Source organism: Nothoprocta perdicaria, unplaced genomic scaffold (assembly GCF_003342845.1).
Source record: "Nothoprocta perdicaria isolate Ctin4 unplaced genomic scaffold, notPer1 scaffold_155, whole genome shotgun sequence".
NCBI classification, from domain to species: domain Eukaryota; kingdom Metazoa; phylum Chordata; class Aves; order Tinamiformes; family Tinamidae; genus Nothoprocta; species Nothoprocta perdicaria.
The window spans coordinates 150,950-163,658 of NW_020454705.1; the positions used below are offsets into that span (position 1 = coordinate 150,950).

A 12,709-nucleotide genomic window follows, 5' to 3' on the forward strand; every position below is an offset into this window, starting at 1 on the left:
AAATTAGGTAATTCTAGAGACTGAAAATAAAGCTTGTAACTCCATGTTCGCAGATGACAGAGGAATTTCTTAAAACAGAAATACCTGGTTATTTCTAAAGTGATAGACATCTGTGTACAAGTTGAAACCCAGGCAGTTCCACCTGCATGTGCGGAAGAACTTCTTCCTGACTGTGAGGGTGCCAGAGCCCTGGAAGAGGCTGCCCAGGGAGGCTGTGGAGTCTCCTTCTCTGGAGATCTTCCCAACCCGCCTGGCTGCCGCCCTGCGCCCCGTGCTCTGGGTGTCCCTGCTGGAGCAGGGGGTGGGACTGGGTGATCTCCAGAGGTCCCTTCCAACCTCAGCCACACAAAAAACATGGTAGACAAGGAAGCCAAGGCAGGAGATGGGAGTTTGTCTGTAACACACAGCGGCTATACCTGAAGTGCTATTTTACTTTGCCTTGCAACACCAGCATATATTAGACTCAAATAGCATTTTTTGCATATCCAAATATCACTTTTCTTAGAGGAAAATACACTTTAGCACTTTGGAAAATAAGTAGGGAAGATGACACTCCAAAGCAGCTGCGTTATGCTTTTTACAGGTGGCTCCAGTGTTCCCTTCACATACCTGGCAYCAAATCTTGCACTTGTACTTAAAAACAGAACTTAAACCCACAGAAGCTCAGGGTTCAAAAAAAAATCAGCAATTTAAAACTAAAACCTCAAAAGGGCAGAAAAAACACAAACCTAAWTCAATACGATAAAATATATCTTAAAGCATCATAAGGACTTATAGCTTTATATGTTATGCAGTTATACTCTATAATTATAGAAAAAAAAAATCAAACCTACCTGCTCTCTAATTTCTTTTAATTTTTCTACTCTCTTGAGCTTTGTTATATATTCTTGGACTTCTTTCAGTCCCATATCTGTGCAGAGACGAACCAAAAATCGCAAACCTAACAGGAACACAAAACTACATTAGAAAAAGACTTCCAACATGATCAGAGCAGCACCTTAACAGAACTTTGCAGAACGATGYAGCTTCTACATACATAAGCAGTACATCGCTATATGTGGAACACATGGGAAACTAATTCATTTGCCTCAGAACTCTTGATGTTTGCAGAACATTTTGGAMACTGGAAAGCATAATAACAGCATGGAGTTATTACACAGAAGCCACTATCAATAGCATTTTTTTTTTCCAAAACAATTTACAAATGCCAAGTGAAACAGAATGAATTTTACTATTTTATTTTTCCTRTAGGTGATTTTTCAAGATTAGTGTCAATAGAATTAAAAAATTCAGACGTGAAGGTTAAAAACAGCTCTATGATGACACCAAATGAACCCCTAAAACACACTCATGTCAAACTTTATACCAACTGGGAAAAACACTGTTGCTATTCCTATGTTTTTGTCAATTCCTCAAAAGCCCTGCCTCTGCAGCCGAGGTAGRCATACCAGGATTTATTTGCCTCCTTACCGCTCCCACAAATACATTCACTTTCTTTCTGGCTAGGTTAATTTTCTGCTGGTTTAGTGAGCTGAGCTGTTCCACTGAGGGGCCAAACAAGCACAAGACCAGCATAAGGAAGGGGGCAGAGCCAAGGAAGGAAGCGTGAAGGAGGCTTCTTTTAGCAGGTAACTTTCAAATTGATTCAATTTTCTTGTCTAGCTACTACCTCAGGATTTTAATTTTTTGAAATAATGTTCAGATAAAAACAGACTTTCCTAAAAAAAACCCTGCTAAATAWTCTACCCCACTGAGATATAAATGGCCAATATGAACATGACGTTTTGCCTCTGAGGAGTCTTAGTGTTTAAGACAACAGAACTTCATGATTCTTCTTTAAAAAAAGTTCATTATAACAGAATAAGACCATTTTATTTTCAATTACAGTAAATTTTCTTGCTACGTAATGTCTAAAAGTGTAACTGTGGTGGTGACAACATTGTAGTTTGGAAATAGAGCAGAGTGGGTTTAAGAAGATGTCCTGACGAACAGTGAAAACCTTATTTTCTACATGGCTCTCATTTAYACTACAAGAATGGCTGCTTCTGCCAAATGACTTTTACTATTCAAAGCTGTATTTCCTGAAGCGTATTTTGAAATCCTCTAAGGATATTCTAGAGACTCATTGACTAAAATCCCAACAAAAAAAGCTCACCCTCTATGTTCTTTAGGTGAACAGGGCTTTAGGAAAACTTACTGAAATTTTCTAGCATCTGAAAACATTGCAAAAGTTTCAACTAGTAAAGACCAGAAGTATGTGCATATATATGTCATTTAATCTTAGTGTAATCTATAATCATAAAATACAGAAAATATGCCAGAGATGGAGATCAATTAATCAGCCACAATTAAAGTTTTCATCTTTCTTCCTCAGGACTACCCTATTATTACTTAACTCATGCTTCATTGTTGTCACAAAATATGTGGTATTAGGATGAAGAAAAAGTTAACGGAAATATTCTTTTGGAAAAATCCTTTCCTTATATGGATTACCAACACACACAACAGTGTTCCCTTTGAGAGGTGTCCCACTCAATGAATTGACTTACATACAATGGAACAACTTACATTCAACGTTCTCTGGGAATTTTCTGTGAATGACCTTGTATTTGTCAAGAGCTTTCTGGTAGTTACCTGCAAACAAAACAAACATCTCCTRCCCACATATTCGAAAACAAGAAGGGATAACAGATGAGGAAGTGATACAGATTGGCATCACTTCAGCTTTTTGAGAATCTGATTTAACTATCAGATTTAACAATCTAATTTAAGCCCAAATTCAATCAAATGAGGCTTAACATTCTTTAACTAGTACCTAGAAGTAAATATTAAAAGCATATGAAAACAATCCAAATTATTCTGTGATTTTAGAACTAGTGAACACTACTTCCTACTGATTTTTGTCCTTTGTCCACCTACCTCTAGAACCTCTGGGTTCAATAACCCTGACTGCACCTTATCATCATTCTGCCAGTGAATCATAAGCAATCTAAACAGCAGCCAAAATCATTGCACTTCTTTGCTGGGAAAGCAGTTAATCTGCCTGTTTTTAGGGGGTGCTGACTGGTATTAATTCACTGATCCCAGTGAATTTCCTAACTGCTATTCCCTTTTTCCACTGTTAAATTAAACTGAGCAGAGTGAGAAAATGCACTGACATATTATTGAAGTCTCTTCTGCAAAATTCTAAAAAAGGAAAAAGGAGGGTGGCAATGATGGGACAGCAAAAAAGAACAGTTTACAGCATCAAGTGTGTTGAAATGTGGTATAGACGATTGGAAAAAAATGTATCTTTTTCCATTTGCTTCTAATCACAAGAATATTGATGTATTATATCAACAGTATGAAAATTCAGCACATTAGGACTGCCTCAGAGGTATGTGATGTAATGCAAATATTAAAATATCTAAGAAATTGTATTTATTGTTGCAAATAAATAATGGGAACTAAGCAACTTCAAGTTCTAATGATTTATGTTAGTGTAGATAGCACCATAATATACCTTTAAAATTAAAAGCTGGCAAATAATTTTTGAGCTAATAACTTATTTTAATTCCCAAGAAGTGTTCTGAGCATAAATCAGTACACACATACTTCCTGGACTTAAAGAAAAGTTACACTTCATTACATATAAATACAAAGAAAATTCCTATCAAAATAACATGTAAGCGAACTTCCCAAGATATTTTAAGATCAATATAACACAAGCAGGAAACATAAAAAGAAAAATCAAACCCTGTAACTTTTGAAATCAACATAAACCTCTGACTAAATAAAAAGGAAACTGCTACAGAACTTACCACTTCTCCTATAGCAACTGGCAATCATCAGCTGCCACTTCACTTGTGTTGGCCTGAATAAAAATAATTAGGAATATGAATATAAATATGATACACAACAGTATTCTGTGTGGCACTGGTGCAAACCTGCTGTTAAACAGGGAGGGTTTGGCTCGGCCAGCTCGTGCACGCTTGGCTCTGCCTCGCGGGCCGGTATTGAGGCCTGCAGCCTGGCGCTGCAGTCATTCTCCCCCTCACGGCTCTGTGCACCTGATACAACTGCTTGGCCTGACACATGATCCTCTGATCTTTACCCAAAAAGAGGCTCACGAGGCAGGGGAAGAGAACAGAACGCCATATTCCGAAGAATTCCCGCTCCCAAGCTGCCTCCTGCCTGGACTCCTCGGCTGCTCCCTTGCCTTCTTCCAGCATGCAAGGGTGTTAGGGAAGGTCAGAGAGAACACTGAGGAGGTCTGCACACATACTACAAAACTCTGCAATTCCTTCCTCATTCCTGTGAGGATAACGTGAGAATGAAGGAAGTTTTCATGTCAGCAGCATAAGGATGCTCTATAGGCCAAGCACCTTCCATCCGTGGTGCGTAGCTGAACAGAGGCCTGCCCAAAGGGCACCGCACCCGAGCGCTGGCCGAACGAGGGCCGAGATTCCCGCTCCCGTGGGCACAGCCACGGGACAGGGTCTACGTTCAGCTCGTGGGCACAGCCACGGGACAGGGGTTACGCTCAGCTCTGCGGAACCCCCTGCTTGCAGGGCGGCCGCTGCCCGGCCAGGCCAGGGCAGCGAGCAGCTTCATGCCGCTCGGTGTCTCCTCGTCAAGGCAGCCATTAACACTACTCTTAATTAAAGCTAATCAGGTGGTGCAGCGTGGAAATCCAACCGGGAACGAAGCGGCAGCAGTCAGCACTAGATTCACAACTTACTAATGATTGATTCACGTGCACTGCTAAAAGGTATAAAAAACTTCCCTAATTCATTGTCTGACGTATTACCTTAAAATATAAACTAAAATAGGACTGTTGCTTTTAATCTGGATCTCTATTTCTTTAATAATTATGCCACTTTGAATGCAATYTTTGTTTTTCAATTTATTTTTTAACTTTCAACCCTTACGTAAAGCTAGGATTTTCTCTTCAAAAATATTCAACCTATATTCTAACTCAAGCCCCATAAAAAASAGAGTTGCTATTTCTTACTGAACTTCTAACTACTTTTTTTGCAATATAGTCTGAACAAATTGTCAAGTTTACCTTATTATAGTCCAAATATGGGGATCACTTTGTCAACATATGTTCATTGTCCATTGGCATGTTTTTGACTTAATTTTATATATAATTTGCAATGTCTTTTTTAAAAAAAAGTGTTTTTACCTGAACTATTACTTATCCCCAAATGATAAATAATAGAAAGGAACTATTTCACACAAGACTACAGAAGAGGAGGTCTTGGTAGCTTATGAAAGTGGTTTCCCATTTCATAGCTGTGTTTAATTGAAAAAATAAAAATTCTAATGTCTATCAAAAAGTTGAGTAGCTATAATTATGGATGCCTAATCACACAACATTTGATTTTCCATAAAATAACAATTACTTACAGGATAAGTGCAGCTCTTTCAAAGTACTCGATGGCTTTTTCACAAAACTGTGTGTCAATGTAGTAGGCTCCAAGCCACTCAATGACCTCAATGTTCGAAGGGAAATGCCGGTATGACTGACAAAATAAGAATGGTGAGAGAAACACAATTTTAGTGATAAACAACATCTGCAATATCTTACGCAGCTAAGTGCTTCATTTTCCAGATGCCAAGAGTRTGTAATATACGAATCCAAGCAGTGCATTATACTTACTAATTAAAAAAAACCCTATATTTTCTAATTACAGAATGCTTTTCAGAAGAGTTACGTGAGATGAGCCTGTCACATTTTCCATCCACTCTTATTTGAAGTATTATTTTAAGTATCGTTTAAAGCAGGAAGACTTACTCAGACCGTGTATATATGGAAATAAGCTGCCTAAATCCTACTCACAGTTTGGAAGAACAAAACAAAACAAGCAMGCAACCAAAAAACAAAATAACAACAAGCCCACCCCACTTGTTTGATTCTGACTCAGGGCCTAAAAATGGGCCTAAACCTAAGCATATCAGAAAAACCATATTAATTTCCACTGGATGTGAACTAATGCTTCTTTTTCTGATCAATCTGAAGTAAATCAATATTTTTTAACATTTATCTKTGTGCCATATGCTTTAGCTACTGATAAAATAAAGCCAAACCTAGGGAAGAACACACATGTTTAACAATAAACACCCCTTCCCTCCAAACTCACATATTTTGTCCATTCCAATGACAAATTCTTTGAGTCTTTAACACAAAAGAATGACATTTAATTGGCTGGAAGACTCTAAGGCTTTCAGGTTTTGGGTAGGGGGATAGCAAATTAACAGCACATGTGTGAAGAAGGCAGAAATCTCTGCTTTGCCAGTTCAAGAGATCCCTAGAGTCTCCCACCTGCCATAGGAAGATGAAAGAACCCAGATTCCCTCCTTTCTCTGTCCAAAAAGAAACGGGGAAAAAAAAAAAAAAAAAAAAAAGGAAAAAAAAAGCAACCCCCCAAATCAGGTCATTGCACAGACCTGATTCAAGCAAATGGCTGGATCATTTAAGAGACTGAGCCTCCAATGGACATACATGGAAGCAGAGAAGATGCGGTGAGAAGTTTTTAAACCATGTAAAAATCCACGGCCTATAGCTGTAATAATACACACACACACACACACACAGCCACTATACACTTATGTACCTTCCAAATAATGCAGTCAATTTATACACTTTAAAAATCACATTTATTACATCCATTTTTGACTCTCTAGTTCGGAGTTAATTGTAAATAAAAGCAAAAACAAAACAAAAAAAACCCAAAAACCCACAAGTTTTAAGGGTCAATGTAAATTAAAAAAAAAGCCTCAAAGTCCACAAATCTCATTCTTGTTCCTTTTAAATGACATTTTAAATCACCGAAAGGAATCGGTCAGTAATCTGATACGTGAAACAATGACAACACAGAAAATGTATTGGAAAAGTAATAAGTACCTCATAGTAGTAGTGAAAAGCTTGGGATTTATCCCCTTCATTATCATATAATTTCCCTAGTTTTGAAAGTACCCGTGGGTCAGTTGGCACTACRCTGATCAACTGCATGAGCCAATCTATGGCTTGATTGGGATCCTCCATCACTTCATATCTGAGGTTCCCTCAGTTAAGGACAATTCCAGTGCTGGGGATACTTGGTTTACTATGAATTCCCATCCCTTTATATCGTGCAAGTCCATATGCTAGGCAGTCCAGTGTGGGAATTGATTTGGAATTTTTACATGTTGCCTTCATAACTTCTTCCCTATCAGAAATAGCTTTGGTTGCATTGAAGAAAAGGAAACAAGTCAGAGGTGTTGGCAGCTCTTTTACCTTAGAAACACTGTGGACTTAGTTCTCTTCTGCTAATTTTACTCTGACTTCCTCACTCATAACAGCGAGGTGTGAGAATTAGGCATTTATTTCCAGCTTTCACAACTGGTACAGGAACAACCATGATGCAGAAGGTGGAAGGTTTTCCAGTCTATTCTGAAATATTTTYTTACACAAAGCAACCAGAGAAGAGCTTTCAGAATCAAACTTCACTTTCATCAATGAGATTATTTTTTTCTAAAGGTTTTACTCATTGAGTTCAGAGCTGTCACATTATTTTCATAATAATATCAGCAACATTTTAAATATTACAGGCAACACTTTGATTCTGGGTATACCTGTTTAAATATGCCCTGAGACAATGATTAATGCAAGGAGAAGAGTCTGCAGGTATTACTTACTGCGTCATTTTAAGCATCAGAGAAACACATATAATGGACACAAAYGTAAATTTCTTAATCTTTGTGTCATGATTAGAATATATGTAAAATTGAATGAGATGGGTTTACTAAAGTCACCATCACAAGTCAGCAAAAGATACATGTTTGCTATTTGGTGAAGAACTTGGGCGTTATTTCTAAGAATTGCATGAAGTTTCAGGAAACAATCCAAAGCTTCATCTATTCTGTTTAACTTCTTGTATGATAAACCTAAGGAAATAGAGATTACAACATTAATACAACAAGAAAAAGATGACTTCAGCACAATAAGTGGCAACATAATTAAGAAAAAAAGTAAGTAATAGAGTATTCAGGATGTTATCAAGCTGTATTTTTGTCTGAATATTTACACTATGAACAACAAGCAGTTCCTAGGTTAGGAGGAGAGAGAAGGGAAGATAAATATTTTTGGTTTTGTTTCATAGTAGTTTTTAGAAAAAATCAATAGCATTGTTTTTTTTTTTTTTTTTCCTGAAAATAAAATCCAGATAAGGAAAATATACCCACATTTCAAATASAGAGTCATGACTAAATTCACAAAACTTTGCTGGGAGATTGAGTTCCAGTGTAACTGCCTTGATATTGATGGAATCTCTACTGGAGAGGCCTCCTCACAGTGCTTCCCTTACTATCATTTGCAGAGAGCAGGACACATCAAACTGGTGCAGGCAATGAACTGAACCTAATCAAACACCAAGGTCAGGCATCACCTCATTTTTTGAGCAAGAAGAATGAGGGAATAGGATGCCTGTCAGGAGTGGAAAGACTCTGATTGTTTAATATGAAAAACATTGTGTATTTTGAGTAGATAGTAACACTTGAGGCAATTTTATCTTCAAGATGATTTACCAACATCAACTAATAATGGCAGATGATTAATGGTGGTATAGTATTTTTTACAGGAGAGGCAGGAAGCATAAATTAAGACTTTGTTATAACATAAACTACCAAATAAACTAATAATTATTAGTTTATCAGATTCTCCAAAATAGTAATATTACATTTATGCAAAACTGAAATCTCAAAAACACCTTCTGCTTACCAAGATTGTAAAGTGCTTCAGTGCATGAGGAATCATTCCTGAGAGCTTCCTTATAAAACTCAGCTGCTTTCTCATAGTCTCCATTTGCAAAAACAGTATTTCCTTTATTAGTCAGCGCTGCTGGATTGTATCTGTCAGAATTTACTGCTAAATCTGCATAGTCAGCTGCTTGTGCCAATTCATTCTCCTATGATGAACAAAACAGCCAGTGTATTAGTAATTTGTCAGTTGATTTTCTTGACACTAATTGTGGCTTACAATAGTTACTACAGTAGAATTTCAAAAGATTAAAAATTTTAAACAATACATTCATTTCAAAAAACAATACATTCTTCAGCCCTCAGTATTGCTAATGTATTTGCCTAAAGCCGACCAGCTCTTTCAAGTTACACAAGACACATGATACCTGTTTTGGTCTAATAAACTCGAATAACCTACGCACTGCACGAGCACACAYCCCTTTCCAACGTGCAAACTTTTTATGTTCCTGAGGCTCAGCCAAGGTCCTCAGGATGGGAGTTTTCAGTGTCACTGCAGAGCTTCGCGCTGCTGCGCACGTCGCCCTGCAGGTTCCTCCGACAGCCTGGCCGCAGTGCCTCTCTGCTTGCAGCAGTGGTAAACCAGAGGAAGGCCCCAAACTTCAACTACAGCCTGTCCCCCAACTGCTTCTCTAGCAGGTGCAGTAGCAGTTTCTTTTTGTTTAATATAGATTATTTCTCAAACACAAAAATTGCTACACAGACATGAAGACTGCAACGTGAGCGTTAGTTCTTACCTCACTGCATTAGAGCAAACACTTACCAAATAATAAAGGAATGAAAGGTTTGTGGCAGCTGCGCTCTTGACTCTGCTGTCCTTTTTTTCAAATGTTTTTAAGGTCTCCACAGCCTGGAAGCAATTCACAGATAASTTATTTTCACTGTATCAAACTTGTACCAAAATTCTTTCAAAAACATACACACTGATAAACTGCACAGACATAAACAGCTTAAATTATGAATAGATTCCCTTACATAATTGTGTATATGATCATTACTAGGGCTGTATACATATGTGCATGCACACACATATACATACTTACCCACATAAACACAAATAGTTAAAAATTAAAAGTTAAAAAGCTTTGGTTATATCTAACCAAAGTTAATATATGCACTTGACAGTTCTATTCATAGAGAACACAATTATATTATTTGCTTTTAATTTTGTCAACTAATTAAAACCCTCACACTTGTATTTTCCAGTTCTCTTGCATTAAAAACTTTCTTTAAAAAAAAAAGTTATGTAAAAGCATCTAAGACCATATAGGACTAGTTTTCTATCTGCAGTTTTTTTGCCTAATGTGAAGAAAAMACATGCTAAGCTTATGAAATTCTCAAATGTGTAGAGACTGACAGAAACTTCATCTTTGACATAAAAACTAAATTTCATAAACTTCAAAATGAAAAAGTTGATGGGTGAAATGTAAACAAAAAGATAGTTAATAAACTACTGAACAGACTTAAATATAAAGGGCAGATTTTTTTTCGACTTGACTGTGCGATACTTGTAAGTACAGACTAAATTCATTAAGAAAATCTGGCTTTTTTATACTAAATAATTATATGCTAATACTTCATGTAGTTAGTATGACAGTGGCCCTGTTTTTTTCCTCCATTACACCACAGATGCAGCAGCCTCAGCTCAGGCATCCTCATTAGCAATTTAAAAGCCTCTTCTTCCTTTACATGAAAGCTGCAGTCAGCTGTTTACCATCAGTAAATGCCTGCTACTCTACAGGGAATGCCAAAACTAAGACAAAAGGAAAGCATGTTTTAATCAGCTGTCATACATACTGTTTTTATAGCCACTTTGAAATATATAACTGTCCTAATGATGTGTAAAGTGACAAACGAAGCAGCACATAAAGCTGGATGCAGCTCACTGATTGAATCGCATCCTACCCTAGAAACACAAACTACTAAAGGTCAGAATATTTTCTTAATAACAGAAAGTTCACTGAAGAAATATGGTGATTTTAATCATGAACAGGATTTCAAAAGTTTTAATCTAGAATTTGTGCTCTCTGAAATGTGAAGCTTTAGCTATGACAATTTTATTTTTTATGACTTTCAGGAAAATAGAAATGGTCTCAAATATTTGCAGATACTTCAGAATATCTGAGGTACCTGATACCTGTTAGCAAAACTTGCTTCTTTGAGTAAAAGCTGTGCATTTATTACAATGGTATTCTCCTTCCCTGAACTTAGCTACATAGTTCAAAGTTACTTTCTGATAAAATATTTTCTATGGCAGCTGATTTATTTACCTTTGCTTTGCTGCTGCATGGCACCTTTGACTAGAAAAATTAAATAGGAAGTTATTTCTTTTTCAGTTATTTTAAAAAAAAAAAGAAAGTACCTATGATCACAAGCTCTGTTTGCTTACTTATAAACATGCTGCAGACCTCTCAAACCATTTCAGCTATATTGGGTCTTAGAATGGAAATCCACAGCAATGCTCCTTTTGCCCTTGCAGAGTGGAAATGCTGTTTCTGTATCACCTTTTGTAAATTTCTAAATRATTTCTCATTTTTAATCCTCAAAATAATGATTATTTGGACTGAACAACCTAAACACAGGCTGTCCAAATTATTCTTTAACTTCTGATTTTGTGTAGCTTAAAGAAGTTAAGCTTCAAAAGCAGCAAGCCTGACCTCACCAGATCTGCCAGAGACATTAAGCAGCTGTATGACTTAGTGGTATGTATGGTAATTGAAATTTGTTTTCTTCCACACTATGAATATATTCAATCTAAAAGAAACATAATAAATCAAATACAACCTAGAAATACTTAGGGAATTTCAAACTGATTGCATTTTAATTTAGGTTATGACTGTTTTAAAATAACATGTGTTATGATGAGCACAAAGTTAAACCTATTATAGCTACAGCAGAAAAATCTATTCATCTTTTTTCTTTTTTTAAACATACTAAAACTCCCAGCCCTGAAATTGAATATTTCAGAAAATTTCCATTCTTGTTCTTCAGCCAAAGGTGTGTTGAACATGTGGTGAGTTAGCAAGTATATGACCGATAGACAGGATGAACTCAAGTGGCAGCTGCAGTTTCATTAGAACAAAACAGATTCAGCACAGTCCAAATCTACCATCCCAGCATCTAAACAGTTCCAGTGCAGGTTATAGGTCTCCTATCACATAATGAAAACACAAGGAGGTTCTTCTCCACTTATTCCTAACCTCCAACTCCTTCCCCTCTACAAGGGAGAGGGAAAGTGGAGTGCTTCTATTGGAGTGCTCCAAAGGAACATCATCAGCAAATTCTGTATCTCATGCATCTCTGAGAATTGAAATATACATTGGATAACAACTGAAAGTTGAAAAAAATAATTGCCATCCAAATAGTAAATTTTTGAGATCCTACTACTGTTCACACACATGTATCTGTCTCACCCTCCAAAAATGACCAAAAGAGGTATTAGAAATTTTTCCCATCTTTCAAACTGCTTCCTGCTCTGAGAAAGCTCCCAGTCACACTCGCATCATGACAAAGGACAACTTTCTTGCTGTGTCTACAGTGAAGAAGAGGGCAGGGTGGGCAGGAAGAGCAAGAGAAGTTCAGGAAAACAGAAGACCTTAAATAAAAAAAGAGAATCACAGACTGGTTGAGTTTGGAAGGGACCTCTAGAGATCATCCTGTCCAACCCCCTGCTCCAGCAGGGACACCCAGAGCACGGGGCACAGGGTGGCAGCCAGGCGGSTTYGGAAGATCTCCASAGAAGGAGACTCCACAGCCTCCCTGGGCAGCCTSTTCCAGGGCTYTGGCACCCTCACAGTGAAGAAGTTCTTCCTCACATGCAGATGGAACTGCCTGTGTTCCAACTTACACCCATTGCCCCTTGTCCTGTCACTGGCCACCACTGAGAAGAGTTTGGTCCCTTCCTCCCTACATTCTCCCCTCAGGTATT

At 37.4% G+C, this 12,709-nt stretch overlaps 1 protein-coding gene across 1 annotated transcript in view; it reads right to left on the bottom strand.

Moving 5' to 3' along the window:
• IFT88 (intraflagellar transport 88) overlaps positions 1–12,709 on the bottom strand; it is a 38,582-nt gene that overhangs the window by 11,080 nt on the left and 14,793 nt on the right. Inside the window, exons 16-23 of the mRNA XM_026035054.1 lie at positions 9,545–9,631; positions 8,744–8,930; positions 7,803–7,911; positions 6,890–7,040; positions 5,392–5,507; positions 3,801–3,853; positions 2,569–2,634; positions 834–940 (exon numbers count right to left, since the gene is read on the bottom strand). Of these exons, the coding sequence (XP_025890839.1) occupies positions 834–940; positions 2,569–2,634; positions 3,801–3,853; positions 5,392–5,507; positions 6,890–7,040; positions 7,803–7,911; positions 8,744–8,930; positions 9,545–9,631 (876 nt within the window). The remainder of the gene's footprint in view (positions 1–833; positions 941–2,568; positions 2,635–3,800; positions 3,854–5,391; positions 5,508–6,889; positions 7,041–7,802; positions 7,912–8,743; positions 8,931–9,544; positions 9,632–12,709) is intronic.